The 23812-nt window shown below is 33.3% G+C and overlaps 1 protein-coding gene across 1 annotated transcript in view; it reads right to left on the minus strand.

Moving 5' to 3' along the window:
• Positions 1-9353: 9353 nt before the first annotated feature.
• Positions 9354-23812, minus strand: part of LOC150090892 (inverted formin-2-like) — a 203543-nt gene continuing 189084 nt past the window's right edge. The window contains exons 12-14 of the mRNA XM_090376423.1: positions 22330-22494; positions 15012-15102; positions 9354-9469 (exon numbers count right to left, since the gene is read on the minus strand). Coding sequence (XP_090232549.1) covers positions 9354-9469; positions 15012-15102; positions 22330-22494 — 372 coding nt within the window. The remainder of the gene's footprint in view (positions 9470-15011; positions 15103-22329; positions 22495-23812) is intronic.

Raw genomic sequence — 23812 nt, forward strand, 5'->3', positions numbered from 1 at the left:
AACAATCCCTCATTTGAAAATTCAGCAGTATTAATGATTTATTGTCATCGATTTTATAACCATTATGTGAATAAATCACGAATAATTATTTTTTAAATGAGTACCGAAAAACTGGTATTTTTGTATCAATACCGGGATTTGAATACACGAAAAAAAATAATCGGGATCTTGGTATTGTAAGCCCTAGTGTGTACACAAGTATACATGCACCTGTTCTTATTTTTAGTTACCCTAACATGGCCCATCTATTTACTTGTTCCACGATGACTCCCAATAGTCCTTGAAATCTCCAGCATTTTGTTTTCCAGGCTGCTGCTCATTCCAATGGAAGAATCACTTTAACAGTACCCTCCAATCATGTCTGGCCAGAATTGCAGACACTTTCAAATTCAACCCTAACTCACGACTTTTTTTCAACGTTGATCTGTACTTGTTAAGTAATTCCACAGTTCTCCTACTCTTAATGTGATTCATGCCAATGTGTACAAATCACCGTTTGTTCCCTTAAAAGATATATATTCTATAACGTCATCAACTTTTGCCACTGGCAGACATATCCTGGTCCTGTTCCACCTATCATTTTTGCACAATATATTCCTGTTTCCCTGACATTAGAACCACTGACTAGTTCCTGTGGGACCAGCGCATTCTGCTTTGGGGATTGCCGCTGTTGCCTGATGATCAAGTGCAAGCTCTGGCATTGATGCAGGCAACTTGGAGCTTGATGGGCTCCAAATTTAAATCCTTCAAGGGCACCTCCCATGCTCTTAAAGCTCTCATAAAGGCCCATAACAATGCCAAGTGGCACCTAACTTCCTCACACTCCTTATATTGAGCACGCACGCACACACACATCCCCCCCTGGCAAAATCATGTCCTGTTCCTGATAGCTCCACAAACATCAAATAAGTACAAAAGGCTGTCATTCAGAGGACAACCAAACCCTCTGTTTTTTCCCTGAGCCAGAGCACTCTCACTACATTGAGCCTTTTGCTTTGCTGCTCTGAGGCATGATTTCAATACAATTAAAAATATTACACTAAACTTATATCCCAATGCAGTATCAACATCATATATATATTTCAGTATCAAGTTTTATATCCTACCAAGTTAACGTTACTGAGTGGATTTCAGATATACAAGAAATAGTAAATTTCTTTACACAGAAACTGATAATCATTATATTGCATATTTCCTGGGTCAAAATTCCACATCTGTTCAGATCTTGAAATTTGTCTGGGCATCCATAATTTGGTGTTGAAGTGTAATGTATGCTCAATTTTTCTGGTAGGCAATACAGCAACTAACATGTTGTTGTCGTTATTGTAACTTGGTTTTAAAAAAAAATGTGTAAAGCATAATATAAATGCCAATATCAATTCGGCAGCAAGGATAACTGAGGTCATTCGCTCAGCTGGCTGAATGAGACCTGATATTTTTATGACGATTCAAAAATAATGTGCTATACAGATGGATTTAAGATTACCAATAAAGCATATTTTTGGATGCATAAAGCTACTAGCCCCAGTTTTAATTAGACTTGGATTCTATTTTGTAATAGATTTTAATATTTTGAAATCACAGGTTAAACAATCCTACTTCCCTTTAATTGGCACTGGGCAGCATACACTAGTTCTACACTATGTAGACTAATATCATTCATGATTGTATTATTAATATATATCCATAACCGATGAATTTTGCCCCATTTCCTAATAAATTCTTTGTGAATCTTATTTATATTATACTATCCTCAAATTCAATAAACAGGTTTAACCTATAAACATCACTTTGGCATTGTGCTAAAGTAAATACTTTGTGAATTATAATTTATATTATCCATATTGTCACACAATTGATAAATTAGTTGGATAAACCCATTGACAGTAAACCAGATTGTGCATGTCGAAATCCAAGGACCTGAAACTTTATGGAAGTAAATTTTGCCATCCTTGAGGTTTGCCACCTGCACATTAATAATGTATTCCCATCCCACTCATTTGATCAACAGCCAATCATGGACTGCCCTGTGTATACATTTGTCTATAACAAAAATCCAGAATGTTCTAGGTGTAAAATACACCTTTACATTACTGTCAGTGGTGGCACTGGTTACTGACAAGAGCAAAACCTTCCTAAGTATTATTTTTAAATTTGTAATTATTTGCGATTCTTTTTTTTATTGATGTACATTGGTTTTGTAATTTTTTTAAATTACTGCTTTATCTTTTATTGATTCAGTGGATGCATTAAAATAAACAAATAAGTAGCCAAAATGTTTCTTTACAGATGTCTGTACATACTAATATTACTCTGATTTCATTATGAGGCAGGCAATATTTTACATGTTTTCTGTTACCCATCAAGCATGGAGAACAGAACCATAAACAGACTAGAATAATTTATTAGGGTGTACATATATCTGTAAAGAAATGTTATATTCTCTGCATCCAGAATGTCACTGACTCATCTCCAGCTTTGTGTCTGGAAACAGGTCTACAATGTTATTAGATATAAAGCTGGAGATGAGTCAATGACATGAGTGGGTGCAGGGACATTTTGAATATTTTTATATAGAAATACCACAGTAATTGATGATAATTATTTAAAAGTCTCAGTAAATTAAATAAGGAGGATATCTTTTGTCTTTAGCAGGTGGCAGCTCAATTTAAAAGAACCTAACCTTAGGTTTTATCCTTTGACCTTTCTTAGAAGTTTAATTTATACTATTTATAACAGGAAAATGCCACAAAATCAAGACTCATAAAAAATGTGTAATTGAAGAAATTAAATAAAAAGAAAAGAGCAGTTAGTTCAAGAGATTATCTATGAGATTGGAAACAGATTTTCACAATATTAACTCAGAAAAAAATGAAGACACTAATGCAGCATGTATATTTTATTTACTGCATTACACTTTAGTAACAAACTGGAATGTTCATTCCATTAGACATATCACCAACATAAATTTCTTGACCTGTACAGTTTACTATTGATTATTTATTATTTTTTTCACAAAATGCAAATAATAAAAAATCATTATTTTATATATCTAAATTACAACATCCTAAAAAATAAATGATCATTTACAGAATGGAAAATACATTTGTGTATGTAATATGAAGTTAAATACACAAATGACTATTTTATTTACATATAAACATTTAGCAAAATTGAAAAATAACATGCATACATATAACCCTGAGTTAATGACATACATTAAGTTATATACCTAGCATGAGCAGTAAAACAAAATGGCAGACTATATACAGTTCACTTTATTTGTAATTGTATGATTTTTCTATATTGTGTAATCATTATTACCTCATTATTATTATAAACTTAATAAACATTTTTATTGCATTTACTACATTTTTTAATCTATTAGAATAAAGCATCTATTTTTTATACCAAGTACTTGTAAGAAAAAAAAACAAAAAAAAAAACAAGATTGTATTATATTACAGATTGACATTAGATATACACTCCCACCTAAAAGTTTGACATCACATTGTATTTTTCTTAATTTTCAAAGTTTTTATTAAAATAGGACCGACTTGTTTACCAATTTTCATTCAAATATTTTTATTATGTATAAAAATCAAACTTAAATAATATTTAAGGTTCTAAGAGTGAAGCTGGTAACTATAGACCGGTTAGTCTAGTAGGGTAAATCTTAGAGAAAATGATTAAGAGTGCAACCAAGGGATAGATATGGCATTATAAAGGACACAAAACACTGTTTTGTTAAGGAAAAATCATGTTTAACTAGCTTAATAGGCTATTCTGACACAGTTACTCATAAGCTGGATGTAGAGAACAATTTCAGCATAGTTTATTTGGATTTTAGCAAAGCATTTGACTCATTTCGTCATGAGAGGTTACTGTAGTATAAGCTGAGACAGGTTGGAATTACTGGAAAGATTCTAAGATGGACTGCTGGGTTGCTGCAGGGCAGAGGGTTGTGATTAATGGATATTCTTCAGATCGGTGTAATGTCAGGAGTATGGCCCCCCAAGGATCAGTTCTTGGACCACTGTTGTTTCTCATTTTCATAAATGACATCAATGAAGGGATAGAAGGCGTGATGTTAAAATTTGCAGACAACATAAATAAAGATTGGTAGAGTCATTAGTGATGTGCCAAGCAGTGCTCCTTCAAGATGACTTGAACAGACTTCAAAAATGGTCAGAGAAGTGGCAGCTGTTTCAATGCAGCAAAATGCAAGGCCTTACACTTGGGGAATGGCAATCCCAAATAAATTATATGAATTAAAAACAATGGATGTGAAGTTTTCTGAACAGTGTAAACAGGCAGCCAGAAAAGCCCATGGTGCCCTATCGATGATTTATCAAACGTTATCCTGTAGAGACAGGGAGGTCATAATCCCACTGTATAAGGCAATTGTTAGCCCACATTTGGAACACTGTGTTCAAGTATGGAGATCTCATCTGAAAAAAAAAAAAAAAAGACTGAGCTTCTTGAGACGGTCGAAAGATAGGCAACTCTCATGGTGAGATTGGCAAAAGGACGACCGTACAAGGAAAGACTGATTATGTGAGTTACAGAGCACGACAACCAGGCACCTCAGAGGTGATCTGATTGAGGTTTATAAAGCAAGTTATAAAGCTCTGAGAGGGGTTAGTGAAGTGAAAGGTGCATTTTCACTGTTATAAACAATTCCAGAACTAGGGGGCCATAAATTCAAATTACAGGGAAGAGGTTTAGATTAGATTGTAGGAAGTTTTCTTTCAGACAGCAAGTCGTTGAGGCAGACATTTATGCAAGGAGGGCAGCATGTAATTTGTATTTTCTAATCTACTTTTTTTTTTGCCAGTGCAGCAAAAGCCTGTGGCTTCCTTGCACTATATGGTGATTACTATTACTAAATTTCTAGAATATTCCATAAAGGTGTAGAAGATTCTAGACTGTTTTGCAATATTAACTGAGGAGTACGAGATATAACTCATAAAACCGAACACAAATCATTCAGAAAGAGTGTGTGATGTAAGTTGTGTGTTTTGTGATAAATATGGCAAGAAATAAGGAAGTGAGAGTTGAAAAAAGAAGTGCTGTTATAACTCTGTATAAAGAAAGTTATTCCATGAGAAGTACTGACAAAAAAAAGTAGATGTTTCATTTAAAGGAGTACAAACTACCATTCAATAATTCAAGGAGACTGGTAGTTTAAAGGACAAACCCACAATTAGGATGACTGTGCAGAACACTGAAGCACAAGGTAAAACCATAACACTGATTTTCTAAACATTTGGTATTTGACATTGTAATTGATATATATCCTACAGTGCTGTTGTTAATAAAACAGGCATTGCAATGTAACTAGCCCTGAATTAAATAAGCTATGTTGTTGGTGTCTTAGATGCTGTAACTAAAAAAAATCTTTCTAATTAATAAACTATGAAAATAATAAACTTACTTGGTTTATTATATAAAAAAAAATAAATAAATAAATATCTGTGCCAGAGAAAATATTTGAGATGAAGGGCTAATTGATTATGATACAGCAGAATAATTTTAATATTTTGCATAAGAGATTGCTTTGGAGCAGAGTGATTTTTCAAATGTGTTTTTGATTTCTGATATGGCACTGTGAGTTAAATCAACTGTTTTGAACATTTCCTCTGTAGGAAGGTATTGATTAGCACATTAAAATACTAATTCTGCTTCTAAAGAATCTTTTCTTAGAACAATATTTTTCAGAATTGTAAAATTGTGTGTATAATACAGATTTTTAGACACACACTATACGGATGGTGCAAAGTGAAGGAATTATGTTTTTTTGTTGTTTTTTTATAAATGCAAAATTTAAGCCAACAGTTGTGTTATGTTTAAAAATATTAAGATTTAAGAAGTTTATGCTATTACTGGATCCTAAATCTAATGAGTATTTTAATCTATTGTGGATGGAGTTAAAATTGCTGATAGAGGTGATTACAAACATAACAGTGGATTTTGCTTACGAAGTCGCTGTTAGCTCCTTCATGTTTGCACAATTTTTTTTTTTTTTAAATTTACCAAGAAGGCAACTCCTTTTCAGAGGATTTGGAATTTAATGTTGGTCTAGGTTCTTTTAATTTTTTATGTCTTTCATCATTTCATATTATTTTAATGTTAACTTTCCATTTCATTAAACCACATGGTTAGGAAGTTAAATTTATAAATGTACACAGAAGCATTTGCTGATTTATCTATAAACCAGCAAATGTTTCTATATAAATTTACAAAACTTAGTTAATACATTGACAAATGCAAGGGTAATGTAACAACTGTGTGGTACTACACTCAGGGTAGTGGAGAATGAAAGAGACAGCTCATGAGGTTTAGTCAATAATATACAGGAATTTTGCTAGCAGGGATAAGGAGGTGATTATCCCTTTGTATAAGGCAATGGTCACACCACACCATGAGTACTGCATACAGGTCTGTAGGCCTCATTTTAGGAAGGATATAGAGCTGCTAGAACAAGTACAGAGAAGGGCAACAAGATTGGTGAGAGGAACAAAGGGGTGCTCTTACCAAGAAAGGATTAAGTTCTGCAATTTCTGCTTCTGGAGACTAGGTACATGCAAGGTGATCTGATTGATTGAGGTGTATAAGGCCTTGAACAGGTAGAGCAAGCTCAATTTTGATGGGATTCTTCCTCTTGCTCAGATTAAGAACCTGAGGGGGCATAGTTTCAAATTGAGGAAAGACAGTTGTAGAACAGATGTGCAGAAATTTTCCTTCAGCCAGCAAGTAGCTGATTGCTGGAACCACTACCATCTGTCATTGTGGAAGTTGATAGCTTAAATAAATTCAAGGAAGAATTAGATAAACTTTTGGAGGGAATCAATAGGTGAAATGGGAAGTTTTCTTTTCTTTTTTTTTTTTTTTTTTTTTTTTTGTCTGATGCTGTATAAGCTTCCTTTCTTGCATCATATGCTACTACTAATGCTAATATATTTTTAAATTAATATTTATTAATAGTTTAAGTTTAAAATAATTGCTTGGTATATGGTGAAAAGTTTATAAATGTAATAGCCATTAGAATTTTGTATTTGCAAGTTATCTTGCTCACTGCAATGGGGTTTTTTCTGTACATAAAATTTGAAATAAGAAGAATAAAAAGTGTATTGTTATAAAACAATATCAGCCTAATACAAAGTTAAAAAGTTCATTCCTACAGAAAAGGAGGATAAGTAAGGAGCAAAAGATAGAAAAGGAGGATAGATAAAGAGTAAGTTCATGGCAGTTATGCTAATCTGATCAAAGGATGTAGAAGGCAAGATCCACCCTGCAGTTTCCCCAACCTTGTTTTAAATGGTATTCCTATGCAAAGTACATAAATACATAATAAAAAAAAAAAAAAAAAAAACCAAGGTCCTAGAGTGGACTATGTATATGTTAACATACATAGTCACATGTTATGAAGCAATCATAAGTCATCCCAGTACTGCCCTCTGCATCCTTGAAATGTAATGTTTATTAGATTGTACAAAACTAGAAAAATCTACATAAATATTTTTGAATGATCTATGATTTGATTATAAACTAAAATAAGTCTTTACACCATAATTACTACTTTGTTTAAACACATTATGCTTATTACCAATTGTAAATTAAGATTGTGAAAGTTAAGTACTAAAAAGAAACTTAGTACTTCATATATATTAATAAAAACTTGTTTCTAAGGAGAAATTATTTAACTATCAGAATAAACAAACTAATAAAATTTTGTAAAACTTTTGGCCACTCCTTTCCCTTTGCACTGAGAATTAAAATCTATTCTAGACTTTTATTTCAAAAATCAGTTATTTTAATCTATCAGCATAGCTATTAACATTCCTGTAGGAGGATGAGGGACAAAATTTAATACTAGTGGATATCTGTATGTCTTGATTGTAAAAGGTTATGTATGGATTTGTCCATTTGTATGGATATAAATGTTACAGCATCCATTTGTATGGATACAGTAACTGTCATTCCATGTCTGTGACATTGGCTAACCATTGACAGTTATGTAAGCAATAGCATCACCTGTTTTTAACTAGTTCATTTTGATTATTCTTTAGAGACACAGCAATACTGCTTTTCTAAAATTAGTATTGCTTAACAACTTATTCTTAATTAGTTCTTAACAACTAATTCTAGAAAACTGGCATAAACTAGATGGATGGCATCACTGTATATAAAATTAATCAATTATATTACAACACTATTTAATATATAAGAATCGGTATAAATCGGGATAAAAGTGATTTAATCTCTGTTTGAGAAATCCCTTCATAGTTTGGAAAAAAATGAAAGAAAAGTGAACAGAACAGAACGTAAAAAATTAAAATATAAAATCCTATCGAAATCTGCTGAGAATTCTAAATTAAATAAATGCAATAGATAAAATATATTCAAGTCAACTAAACAATGGATAAAACAAATTCCTAAAAAGTACCAATGAAAGAAACAACAAATTTAACTGTAAAATTCTCTATAATTTTTTAAAAATATATATAAATGACAACTAAAAAGAAATAAAAGGACAGTAATGTGATTAATAATAAATTGCTTACAACAAAATAGGCACAATTTGTAAAGCAGAAATTAAAATTCTATAATGTGGATTCATATAGAATTTGGCCAATTAAGTGCCTCCAATACAAAAAACAAAAAATGATTCAGTCAGACAGTTCTTGTTACATGCACAAGGACAAACAAAAGGACATGGCAACAGTAGCAGGCACAATCATATTGCTGCAAGATGTGCCTAAAAAAGGAAGTTTTTAATGACAGGCCAACAGATGGCAAAAAGCAAACAATAATCAAAGTTAAATATAAAATTTACTTGCTTAAATTGAATTTATTATAAAAATTTAAAACTCTAAAAGAAAAAAAAAAAGAAGACAGATAAACTCTGAAAAGAAAACAGTTCACAGTTTTTATAAAAATAAAATCTGTTTGAATAGTAATTTAGCATTGCATTTGTTCTTAAAAAAAAAAAAAAAAAAAAGTTTCACATATAAATAATGCACTGAAAATATAACAAAATTGAGAACTTGAGCATTTGTTTTATAAACATATACATACTCTAAAAATGATCAGCTTAAAAATTGAGATTACATATCTTTATAATTAATGAAACAAAGGAGTAGCATCCAATAATAACAATAAAAAAGACCATGATGATTACAAGTAACCTTAATTTTCAGTATATTGCTAATATTAAATTGGTATTTAATATTAGCAATATTGCCACATTATACTAAAATCATATTTTAAATAATAATTAGGAGGCATTTTATGAAAATAGCACATTCACATTCAGATGTTATATAAATACAAATTAATTTATAGCCCAGTCATGTGGGCAATTTTGTCTTCTTTAACTGAAAGTCTCCTTTTTTGATATCGGCTAAGAGTCTGTCTATAAGACAAACATTCTCTTCATGTCCTACTGATGGCTTTGAACCTGCAACTGAAGTAATTCAGTATTTAAGAAAATATATAATACACAGGAAAAGAGAAAAAAATGCAATTAAATTTATCTCAAGTGCATTAATATTAATTTCAGCCAGTATTTAACTTTCACCAGTCTCAAATATGCAACACTATTCTTATAGAGAATTGAGGAATATTAACAGAAATTAAATGCAGAGTTTGAAGTGCATTAGGCATGGGGAATTTTCTGTTCTCCCCAAAGAGTGATTAAGCTTGGTATTATATTTACTTACAGACAAAAACTATTATCCACAGTTCAGCCTAAGTTGCTAACATCTTTTTAATTTGCATGGCATTATTCAATAGGCGAATCCACAATGCATTAAAAAATCTCGGACACAGCCAGGACACCTGCTTCAAAGTTTACTGGCTTCTCATCGGCTGACTGAGTAGATCTATTACTGGACCGATAGCAGACTGAAATCAACTGACTCTATTGTCAAAGGAAATGGAAAATATATTTTGTAAAAAGGATAGGTGGAACAGGATGAGGCTATGTCTGTCTGGGACAAATGTTGACATAAAGCAGCTATCATCTTTTAATAGCACAAAAGGTAGTACTGTTGTATATGTTAGAACTAATGATATTAAGAGTAGGATATTTCAATATTTACTTAACAAGTACAAGGTAACACAGTGTTTTGATGTGGGATTTACTTAAAGATGCAACTTAGAGAAAAAGTCAAAAGTTAGGATTAAATTTGAAAATGTGCAATTCTGCCCAGACATGATAGATGGGAGTACACAGCGAAAGTCTTGTCAATCTGTTAGGCCAGGAAGAGACTACGTGCAAGGCTCATGAGATAAAACTTTTCTCAGGAGAGATTATTTTTAAAGGGATGGAATAAAATTATATAGGAGTGGTGCAAGAGCACTTGCTGATACTATTAAAGTAGTGAAGAGAAATTTGAATTGTTGGGGGGGGGGGGGGTGCAGAAAACTGATGGCTTGAGGGAGATACGCTGAATAATACACTGCTTCTATTAGAACATGCAGCAGCCCGGAAAGCAAGGTGTCAGGAATTACAAGGCCTGCTGGCAGTTCTCATGGCACAAACATATACATGGGCTGTATTACAGTTAATAATAGTGAAAACAAGTATATATGCGTGCTTTGAGACACATAAATGCTAGGAGCATGGTAAATTAATTCGATGAATTTGAAGTATTGGTTAAGTCATCAAATGTGGACATGTTAAGGTTATCGAAGACATGGTGTCACAGGCATAAGAGATGCAGAATTTTAATATATAGCTAGTACAACATGTATAGAAAGGACAGGCAAGGCAGGTGGGAGAATTTATGTTCTTAGTAAAGAAAGATATCTAAGGGTAATGTATTTAGTCAACATGGGTTACCATTACAATATTAAGTCAGTTTGTTGTAACTTAAGCACTGAAAAGGCTTAATGACTGTTATGAGCATAATGAACACTGTATAGACATATACAGTATTAGAAGGCAAAATGCACAATGCATAATTTCTTATGGGTTTAGGTAATTAACTATATAATATCGGTGTAGATACACCATAGCTTACCCATAAATTTAAACTATGTATGTAGTGTAAAGGCATCGTTTTAATTATATCTCATATTGTGGGTGCCTCCACAACGAGATAGCTGGTATTGTACTACTTCGAATAAATAACACTTCTCTAGTAGAGAAAACTACTGTTATTTATTTTCAGTGGATACCACCACCCAGACAATCGTTTCAAAGCTTGTTGACTTCATTATCGGTGGGCGGGCAGATAATGCAACATGCCATCACAGTTGAAGTTATTTCCACAATATGAGAGATGCCAAATGGTGAATAAATAATAATCTATTAGAAGATGAAATGCACAAGGCATAATTTCTTATGGGTTTAGGTAATTAACTATATAATATCGGTGTAGATACACCATAGTTTACCCATAAATTTAAACTATATATGTAGTGTAAAGGAATAGTTTTAATTGTATCTCATATTGTGGGAAGCTAGTTGGCTTCATCACCCACTGATGATGAAGCCAACTAGCTTTGAAACGATTGTCTGGATGGTGGTATCCACTGAAAATAAATAATAGTAGTCTTCTCTACTAGAGAAGCGTTATTTTGAAGTAGTGCAATACCCACTATCTCGTTGTGAAGGCACCCACAATATGAGATTTAATTAAAATGATGCCTTTACACTACATATGTCGTTTAAATTTATGGGTAAACTATGGTGTATCTACACCGATATTACATAGATATATAGAGTGGGTCAGTTAATCAGATTGTCTTGTAATGGGGATTTAATTTTCCAGATATTGACTAGAATTTATGGGTGGTCACTAACACAGTAGCAGGACTTGTGGATTTATTGGATGACTGTTTTCTACACCAGCATGTTAGACAGGCAACAAGAGAAAGCAATTATCTTGATCTATTTATCAACATCAGCTGTTCATGCATTAAGAATCTGCAAATAAAAGAACCATTAGATGACAGCAATCAGAGTATTGATGAGCAATTTACTTAAAGATGTAACTACCATCAAGGGCAAAAGAAAAAGCATTTGCTTTCATAAAGGTGATTACAGTGGTCTCAGACAGTTTTGTAAATTCTATTCAATGGGACCAATTGATGACATTGCAACTGAAAATTCTGAATGGGAAACATCAGAGAAGTGATTATAGAGGCTGCTAAGCTTTTTATACTAACTAAGAGATGCTGTTCAAGGTCTGATGAAGTGATGAGATTCGTGGCAGAAAAGAAAAATGTATAAGATGCATATAAATTAACAGACGACACAGATGCCTACAGCAGATATAAGGTAGTCTGCAATCAAGTCAAAGCAGGTTAGGCAATCTAAGGCAGATTATGAGAAGTCGCCAACAAAGAATGCAAAGATGAGCAGAAAAGTCTTTTTTATTCATGTAAACACTAAAAGGAAAGGTATGAATCATATTGGTCCAATAGACATGAATGGTATAACTGTTAATGATTCTGCTCAGGATGCTGAAAAACTGAATAGATATTCTGCATCTGTGTTCATGAATGAGAAATTTTTTAGGGATGTGGATGCCAGAAGTGTATCAACTTCGAACAGGAGACTAAATGATTTTGTGATAACAGAGGAAAATGGAAGAGACATTTTTGAAGCTAAACATAAAAACGGCACCTGGAGTGGATGGGATCTAACTACTCCATGAGAGCATCCTTAGATTCAGGGATGATCCCTATTGACTTGGGATGTGAAAATGTATCCATAATTCACAAAGAGGTAATAAAAGGATGACATGATAACTACAGACCTGTTAGCGTGACTTCTCTTCCAAGGAAAATAATGGTCACTGGTTAAAGAAATAATGTAGAACCATCTAAACAGGAATGCACTCATTCAAACAGGCCTCTAGGGTTGGGTAAATTCATATTGTGATTTTAAATGTTTCTCACCAACCACTTATAAAATAAAACACAGAAACTGGAATTTTCCGGTCCCAATACATAGGAGAATAGAACACATGGCGATGAAACACGTGATTTAGACCGTAAACCTGCTGGTACTTAAGATGCACTGCAGTACAAGGAAGCTACCGCTGAGGAAGAAGGCAGGAGCCTTCGAAAGCTATGGTCGGTTTTATCGCTCTTAACCCGGTATTTTAATGTATTTTATTTAATGTGTATATATATATATATATATATTTTATGTATTTTATCCTTTTTAGTTGTAAAGTTATTTTAATTGTAAATATATAGTAGTAAACACATAGTTTTCAAAATTCCAGTTTCAGTATAAGTGGTTGGTGAGAAACATTTAAAATCACAATAGGAATGCAGTCATACTGCAATTGCAACATAGATTTGTTAAGGGGTGATCTTGTATGATCAATCTGGTTGGATACTATGATACAGTAACAAAAGAACTGGATGCAAATAAGTTTTTACATCATATACTTAGATTTCAGAAAAGTCTGACACTGTTCCACATAAAAGACTGCTGTACAAATTGGAGCAGTGTGGCATTATATGCAGGTTACTGCTATGGACGAAGGGATGGTTGAGTGGGAGAAGATGGAGTGTGGTTATATGGGCACTGCTCTTCTTGGACTAATGTTACTGCTGGAATTCTTCAGGATTCTATGCTGAGCCCATTGTTGTTTTGCAATATTTATTAATGATACTTCTTTCATCTTCCTTCAAAATCTTGTTTCATATTCTCAACCTTCAACCCATGCACGGTAATAAGTACTACAGTTCTAATACCTTTCATGTTTGAGGTTTCATAAAAAAAAAAACAATACTGATGGAGCCATACAAGGCTTGATGTCTAAGTTCACAGATAATACAATCATGATCACTGGCACGATCATTAATGACAGTAATCAGGGTATGCTATTGCAGCAACATCTAGAAATACTGGAAGATTGGCTGAGAAATGGAAATTGACAGTAATTCCAGAATAATGTAACAACCATATGGTACAAAACTCAGTATAGTGGAGAATGAAGACCTGGGGATAAATATGCAGTTGGACATGAAAATATCTGAGGAATGCAGATGGGTTGCTAGCACAGCTCAAGGGTTTTTTGCTAATGATATATAGGAATTTTGCCAGCAGGGACAAGGAAGTGATTATCCTGTTGCAAAATGCCATAGATAGTTAGGTCATATCTTCAGTTGACATACTAGAGCTTGAATAGCCAGGCAACAAAACCTTTTGAAAACTAGAACTTTAAAGTACATGGTGATATAATTTCAGGTATGGAGGAGGAGAAGAGAAAGGGGAAGGCATACATTGAAAAATTATGGTAATGAAAACAGCATCGTTTGGAAATCTGGGTCTGTCAAAGGAAGATAGAACCTAGGCTTGCTTTTTTTTATGACAATTATTCAAAAAGAGTCCTTAGAAATCCTTTGTTGTAATGACAAACTTCCCAGACACTAAAAATTTAAGATTAAAAAAAATAATTTAACCTTTAAGCACTATTCTTCACAGATATACTATACCTGAGTTTAACTCTGTATAGTGCGATTTTTTTCCACTTACTACTTGGAGAGAGCAAAAAACGGAAACACACAGGACTGTTTTAACCACGAATACTCTTAAGGTACACACTTAACTGCCTAAAAATTTACACTAAAAATATTTGTTCCTTAATTTTATTCTCAAAGATGAAGTTAGAAAGATTATGCAATGAGGAATAATAAGTGGTTAAATTCAATACACAGATGCCAAATACAGGCAACAAATCATAGAAGTAGTGTCCTTAGAAACTGAATTTTCATATTATCACTGGATATACACATTTTTGCTTCTTTCAAATGATATGCTGTCTTATCTACATATGGCTTAGAATTCTGGAAAGTATTCTGTGCAGGCATGTTCTTTTATCAAAGTCCTTTCCATCGTGATATTTTAAGTGCTTTATTTTCATGTTTAATTGTTTCAAAGAAATTAAAATATCTCACAAACCATCTTGAGGGCAAACCGCTAATGTACAAATGTGTCAGAAAAAAACTTTCCCATAATAATAAGAAAAATAACTTACTTTTCTTTAACTTCTTTTCTTTATCCTGTATCTCTCTTTGTTTCTTCAACCTTTCAGCTCTCTCTTCTTGCTTCTGCAGCTCTTCATTTTCCTAATAAAAATTATTAACACATAAAGCACAATATCGTTACAAAACTACAAATTAAAAAAAAAAAAAAAAAAAACACCACACAGACAAACCATCTATCATGGTAGAATATTGCTAGAATATTTTAAATTTCAATATCATATTTCATTTTTCCCAATTATCAACAAAAGCAATAAGCTCAATTAAATACTAACTACCAATGATCATTGTGCCCATGATCATCATACAAGTTCCTTAACTTCTTTGATTTTTTTTTTTTTTTTTTTTTTTTAAATCAGTAACATTCATCAGAGGGTGGCCAGTTCAAAAATATTTGTTTTTAACAAAGAACTGAAATGGTCATCTTCCAATGCATTGATCATATTATTCAATATAGTGGGATTGATCTCATTATTCAATATAGTTGAATAAATGGAAAGAAATTAACTATTTCTTGCATTTATCTCAAAAAATCATAGGTGAATTATATATGCTAATTTACCTAGCTTGTGATTTTTCTGATGTGCCCACTAGAAGAATAATACAGTTCTTAAATTAGGCTAGAATGCAAATGAGAGTAATTTCTATATATAGTTCATATTGAAACCATCTTCCTGTGGATGCTTTCAGCCAGAGGGCGATTGATTGTTGGAACAGGCAGCCTAGTGTTGTGGAGGCAAGTAGTTTGAATACATATAAAGGTTGGGCAAATGAAGTGAGTAAATCCCCCACCCACTTCCCTTTGGCTGAGGATATATAAGCAACCTTATATATCATCAGCCAAACAACAACAGAATGAAAAAGATCAAGGGGTACAGTACGGCAAAGACTGTACAATTACTCCTATATAAACATGTTGCTAGCACAGCTCGTGGAGCTCTATCAATGCCATACATTGACAGAACTCCATGAACTTCATATATTGAATGAATTTTGCCAGTGGGTACAATGAGATGCTAATCCCACTGGCAGTAGCCAGGAATACTAGGAATACTTCAATATAGAAATATTCAAGTACTGCATACAGGTCTGGAAGCATCATTTTAGGAAGAATGTGATTCTGTTTGAACTGGTGCAGAGAAAAGCAATAAGATTAGTCAGGGACACAAAAGGGTACTCTTAGCAAAAAAGAAAGACTTCAGTCCTGCAAATTGCAGGGCTTGAAACTAGGCACATCTGAGGAGACCTCATTGAGGTATTTAAGGCTTTAAACAGACTGAATAAACTAAATTCTGTATAAGCCTGCTTCCTTAGATCATTTTTAGATTACCAATACAGAAATATTCAAATAATGAACATAAGTAATGTACAGGGATCAAATCAGTCTTAACCTGATGATACTAATTTACAACATATCCATAATGGAAAAACTATTCAGCTAAGTAAATTTATTTTTTTCTAAATTTTAATTAGATTGGTTGGTTGGTTGGTTGGTTTAGATTTTATTGGCACATTAGCAACTAAGGCTATAATGCGCCAAGGTTATATATAAAAATGCGCCATAAAATGAGTCTATAATGCGCCAAGGTCATATATAAAAAGTTTTAAACTTTTAGTGACCTAATCAGTTAGTTCACCAGGTCAAAATATATAATAACAAATGTATAAAAGGTATAAAAGATAAATCAATAAAAAAAATCACAATAAAATGTAGATTTTATATATGAGCAAATACGTTTATTGATTTTAAAAAGCTAAAAACAGCAGACACATGGTCATTGTCGGATAAAATCTGACTGAGTGTATAAGGCTCAGCCAGATGACTAAAAACGGTAAAATATAAATCACGTTCGTGTCTAAAACGTGGGCACATGGTTAAAATGTGATGAATAGTTAAAATGGTGCCGCAGTTCTCGCACATAGGACAGTCATCTGCCCTCAGCAGAAAAGCATGTGTAAGATGACTGTGTCCTATGCGGAGACGAGCTAGAACAACTTCCTCTTTGCAGTTCCTGCGCAGACTAGACTGCCAGTGTCGGATTACAGGCTTTATCTGATAGAACTTTTTAATCAGAGTTAGAGTTTTTAGATTGTTTGAGTAATATCATAAAATGTCAGTGTAATGAATACAAGAGTAATGATATATTCAGTAAAATAAAATAATTTCCCATTCCCTGTATATATGTATAAACACACACACACACACACACACACACACACACACACACACACACACACACACACACACACACACATATATATATACAGGATCATCGAAAAAGGTGTCTGTGATTTCCTGTGATTTTCATCTTCAGAAATATTTGATCGATTGCTGTGATTGTAGCAGCAAACAGTGTGGCAACTCTACTACCGACATACGTGTTGGTAGTAGAGTTACAATTCACAAAGTGTGACATGAGTAATTACAGACCAGTTAGTTTAACTTCTGTTCCGGGTAAAATAATGGAGTCACTGGTTAAAGATGCATTGCAGGATCATCTAAACAAGTCTGCAGTAATAGTTAAGACACAGCATGGGTTTGTTAAGGAAAAGTCTTGTCTGACAAATTTGATTGGATATTATGATGTGGTTAGAAAGGAACTGGATGCAAAAATTAGTTTTGATATCATATACTTGGATTTCAGGAAAGCTTTTGAAACTGTTGCGCATGGAAGACTACTGTGCAAATTGGAGCAGAATGGTATTAAGGGTAAATGGCTACAATGGATAAAAGGATGGTTGAGTGGGAGAAGACACAGGATGGTAATCAATGGGCACTGCTCTTGGTGGACTAATGTTATTAGTGGAGTCCCACAGGGTTCGGTGTTGGGTCCACTGTTGTTTTGTATATTTATCAATGATACTGATGAAGGTATATCAGGCTTAGTGTTGAAGTTTGCAGATGATACAAAGGTTGGCAGGATTATTAATGACAGCAATGGCAGTGTGTTACTGCAACAGGATCTAGAAAATTTGGGAAGATGGGCTGAGAAGTGGCAACTGAAGTTTAACATTGACAAATGCAAAGTACTGCATATGGGTAGAAGTAACGTAACCCCAGAGGAACGTACCAACTGTGTGGTACTACACTTAGGGTGGTAGAAAATGAAAAAGACCTGGGAGTAATTGTGCAGTCAGATATGAAGTTTTCTGAGCAATGCAGACAGGCTGCTAGAGCAGGTCATGGGGTTTTGTCAATGATATACAGGAATTTTGCTAGCAGGGAAAAGGAGGCAATTGTTCCTCTGTATAAGGAAATGGTCAGGCCACACTTTGAGTACTGCATACAGGTCTGGAGGCCTCATTTTAGGAAGGATGTAGATTTGCTTGAGCATGTACAGAGAAGGGCAACAAGATTGGTGAGGGGGAATGAAGGGATCCTCTTACCAAGTTCTGCAAATTACAGCAGCTGGAGACCAGGCACCTGCCAGGTGATCTGATTGAGGTGTATAAGGCCTTAAATGGGTTGAGCACGCTGAATTCTGATGGGATTCTTCCACTTGTTCAGATTATGAACCTAAGGGGACATAAATTCAAATTGAGGAAAGACAGCTGTAGAATCGACGTGTGGAAATTTGCCTTTAGCCAGCAGGTGGTTAATTGCTGGAACAAACTTCCATCTATCGTTGTGGAAGTTGATAGGTTAAATAAATTTAAGGAGGAACTGGACAAACATTTAGAGGGAATGGTTGTGTGAATTTTTTTTTTTTTTGGCTGATGCTACATAAGCTGCTATGCTTTCTTTCTTGCATCATATGCCACGATTACTATTACATCAATACCGATGTATGTCGGTACTGATGTTGCACCATTATGACAGATTTAAATTCAGGGTACCACAACACACTGTGCACGGTCATCTTACTGACTGACTGAGGTGGTGTGCATGTAGGAGTCATTCTCCACACACTCGTGGTGCAGCCAAGGGCATTGTTGAGGTGTCAAATAAAAGTTAGTGAGTTACCACACTGTTTGCTGCTATGATCACTATAATCACAGCAATCAATCAAATATTTCCAAAGATAATTAAAAGGGAAATCACTGACACTTGTTTGATGACCCTGTATATATAATCATTATAATAAAATTTGTAAAAAAAAAATCCTTCGACAATACAATGTACACTTTTTGCCCTTTCCTATAACAATTTACTAACTAAGAAGTTAATTGACTGTTTGAGAATAGTGGTTTTTTGATTGGTTTTACTTTCTTTAAATTCTTAAATCATTTTAGAAGTGATAGGGGAGATTTTAATGTAAAGTTACATAATTCATGAAATGTGCTGATAGATGAGGTGAAACTGTATTTCATGTTTATTTTTCTTTTTTCCAGCAGAATTACCAAAATTGTTTTTTTGGAATTAAAAAGTGTAAAAAAACACATTTTTAAATTTTTCATTAAAAAATATAAAAAATTGCACTTAATAAGGAAGTTTCTTTTGTTATACTTATTTTGTAATATACAACTATCATTCTGATATTTTTTATTGCCTTTCATCATAAAAAAATTTCGTTATAACAAATATATTTTGGCCATCTGCATGATTTTGTTATACTGACATTCAACTGTACAACATGAAAATAATTTTTGTTTGCCAATAACTTCTTGAATGAATGCCCCTGGATATAAAATTATGGCTAGTATACAGTACTAACCATAATACCGTGCACTATGGTTAGTACCGTGTACTCTGTCAAAAGTGCCAATCTTGAAATGTTACTTTCAGAAAAAAAGATAAAATATCAAATATACAATACTATAGCACACTTTGTTGCAAATATTGTTTTGGCAATCAAATGAGTAATTACTACACATGGCACAGTATTTTCATTAGTTTATCTGATATATACAGTTGAAGCTCTTTATAGCAACCTTTTTTTTAACATTCCAACATGTTATAACATCCTATGTGGTTGGTCCCGGCCAATTTCTCATTAACCCAATGCTATTTTTCATTCAGTATAATTTGAAATTAGACATTGAAAATAAAACGATTTCTCTATAACGATATAAATTTCTACTTCTTAATATGAATTTTAAATTTTTTTATTACAATATTCAAGTTTAAAAATGACAGAACACTTCAAATATATTATTATTATTAGCCATATGGTGCAAGAAAGCCTGAGGCTTATGCTGCACCAGCCAAAAAAAAAAAAAAAAAAAATTTCCAGCATTAACCTGAGAGAGAGAGAGAGAGAGAGAAGTAGAAGGGAATCACCAAGAAAGCAAGAAAGAGAAGAATGATGATATCCAGCTCAGGACCCTGGGTTTGCCAAGCCCATACTCACCAGATGTGAGCCCCTGGGGGTAACTGAAGTAATTGACGAGCTTGCAGCCTGACCATGAGAAATCATTTGTTAAGATTTCCCATACTTTTTTCTTGCAGTGATGAAATTAACATTGGCTGGAAGTTAATTTCATTAGTTAGCTGTAGATAATGGAGTGCATTCTAATAGAATTCCTAAGAGTACTTTGCTCACTATTCTGAAAGATTGGAAAATGATCAAAAGTTTAAAGAAATCTGCTACAATGGGTAGGATTTGAGCATGAAAGGCAAAGTATCCGGATCTTGAAAAGGTACTTTTGGAATGGTTACTGATGAGATGTTGCAAAAAACGTTCCTGTAGATGCACACTAATAAGGAAGAATTTAAAATTTCAGATGAATGGTTTCTAGAAATTTAAGACTCATCATGGCCTGGCTTTCAAAAAAGTGTAGCTGTGGACATCGATGCTAAAATGTTTTGCTGACATATGACATCTTCAATGCTGATGAAACTGGACTCTTTTTTTAAAATTGCTACTAGATAAAACACTTACATTTAAAGGTGAGAAATGTAGTGGTGAAAAAAGGCCAAACAATGGATTACTGTTCTCCTAGCAGTAAACAAGTCTGGCACAGACAAGCTTCCTCTTTTAATCATTGGGAAAGCCCATAAGCCTTGTTACTTTAAGGGTTTGAAAACATTCAAACCCTTAAAGTAACAAGGGTTGAAGACATTCTTTGAAGACTGACTATGAATAGAGCAAACCAAAAGGTGTGGATGACATCACAAATTTATGAAGAATGGATCAGAAACTTAGATTGCAAGATGAGTGGGATGAATAGAAAATTGCTGTTTGGATAACTACATCCTTCACTGTCAAGTAAATTACCTACATCCAATCACTGTCGAGTACCTACCACCAAATATGACATCAGTTCTTCAGCCACTTGATCAAGGTGTAATCCAGCATTTTAAGAAAAACTACTGAAGAATGCTATTAAACAAAATTGTGCTATATCTTGAAAGAAAAATTCAATGTGAAATCAACATCCTGCAGGCATTGTATTTATGTTTCAGCATAGGATAAAGTTAATGAAAAAGTGATTGCCAACTGCTTCAAACGTGCTCGATTTATTACCTTGAATGATGCAATGTGTGAAGTTTTGCATGCTTCTTCCTCTATTAATTGCAAAGAACAGTCTGATAATAAGGAAGAAAGATTTTAGCATGTGCGTCACACCTGAATTTACAGGAACATTTAAACTTCAACATTATGCAGAAGTGGAGGCAGACATTGAATGTTTCAGGATATGCATGAATAAAGAGGAATTCATTGCAGATGTAATAGAACCTTCTGAAATTTGTAGACTGAAGATGAGGAACCTACTGTGGATGAAAATGAAGTTTCAGTGAAAAATGCTCATCAAGGATTAGAACTTGTATGTAGATTTTTTTCAAATGCAGCCTAAAGAGAATTATGAAGGTGTGCAAAAGTGAAATAACTGCTATCATGCACCTTTATAATTCTCTTTTAAAACATGCTTTACCATTGAACAGTGTGATTTGATAGATTACTTTAAAGCAAGAAACAATTTCTTGTTAGGTATGTAGCCTATATAGTGAAATTTACAATTTAATTGTAATCTTACTGTACTCTACAATCAATGCAAAATTTACAATCATAATTTTCTTGTTTAATACTGCAGTATATGTTATAAATAAAATTATACTATATTGTATTAGTAGAATTACATTAAATGTTCAAACTTTTACTTATTTTGGTGCTGATTTTATGAACGATCGATATAATGTTCTTCCAACATAACAACCGTTTTTCTCATTCCCCTGGGGAGTCATTATTTAGACTTCAACTGTATAAAATTTAAAAAATCTGTCCATTAGGGGTTAAATTCAATAAGCAATAGCTGAGAAAACATGCAAATGGCATTTATTGAGTTTTCTATATATGAGCATTCCACTTTGCACTTTCAAATTGGTTCATTTAGTGAAATAAGTTGATTACATGGAAAAGTAATACTTACTTTACGTGCTATCTTTACTTTCTCACAAAAATTGTTAAACAAATGCATGCATTCTTCTATTTTAAATTTTGTTTCATCTTCACAAAAATGTTCTGCCAGCTTTATGGACATTTGGCGTATATCATTTAAGCCATTTTGAAGCTTTACAACCTCAGATTCTGCTTTCTAAGGATCATTATAAAAAAATTGCAAATAAAAATATGAATAATCAGCTTCATTAAAGTACATCTAAATTTTAAAAAAATTTTTTTAAGAGAGGAGAAAAACAAGTGTATTAAAAAGAATATAAGATTTCAAAGTTTGAGAAGTTAGAAATAGAAGAAACAGTCATGAGAATCTTACAAATTCAATAATACACCTTCACAAATCTGTATTATTACCAATAATTACTAATGTACTATAAGAAGCACAGAAATGCATAAAAACTTGAAGCAAATTAGCATAAAAGATAATGTAATGAATGAATAAAAACTGACTCAAAAACAGATAAATAATAAAATTCATACATTTTAAACTTATAAAAAAACATTTTTGTAAAAAAAGGGGGCTATTGAAATCCTAGTGCTAGTTATTGAACTAGGAGTAGAAGGGCAATCTATTATAAATATGAGAAATAGCACAACTGTGTGAATTAATGCAAAATATTTATTGAACATCATATGCCATTTTCCAAAGTAAAAAAAACTGAATAGAAGCAAACTAAATAGAAAAAAAAAGATTAAAATAACAAAGTAATGCCAACCAAATATAAGGGAGAAAAGAACTGCACATTATAACCTTCAAGAGCAGATTTAGATTATAAAAAAAAAAAAAGGAAGAATATCATGGGATGTGAATAACTACATCTGGCAGTAACAAATGAAGTATTAGAAGAAGATCCTGATAGGTTTGCATTGTGGCGGGCAGCTTGTCATGGCCCTGAGAAAAAGCTGAGGTTGACTAATTGGCTATGGCCTGTCTGTTCTGAATGTGCTGAGATCTATGTGGAGAGGGGGAATGTTAATGGATGCAGACTGGTTCGTTTGGGACCTCCTTGTGACTGTAGAGGGAACCCTAGACATTGGGACTAGTCACAGAAAACAGGATCTGAAGTATCTTATCAGATAGCATCTGAGGTTGGGGAAGAGGGTAGTTCATGAGAGTGGTGGTGCGGATGGTGTATCTGCTTTGTTTTTGTTGATACTGGTACATGGGCTGTGTTGAATGACCCAAACTTCAAATTAATTCAAGGTACTAATATGAAGGTCTGGTCAAGTTATCAAATGCAGTACTATTGGGATATCAGAGATGTGGTGTCACTCGGATACAAGGGATGCAGAATTTGAATGTGGGGAGTACAATGTGTACAGAAATGACAGAGAGGATAGAAGGAAAGGGTTTATGCTGTTAGTCATGAAGCAGATTAAGTCTAAGGCAGTGCATCATCAACATGGGTGGCCAGCGCAATGTTGAGTCAGTTTGGTGTGACAAACATTGGGAAAGC

This window comes from Mastigoproctus giganteus, chromosome 1, assembly GCF_048544385.1.
Source record: "Mastigoproctus giganteus isolate SK-2022 chromosome 1, ASM4854438v1, whole genome shotgun sequence".
Classification (NCBI taxonomy): Eukaryota; Metazoa; Arthropoda; class Arachnida; order Uropygi; family Thelyphonidae; genus Mastigoproctus; species Mastigoproctus giganteus.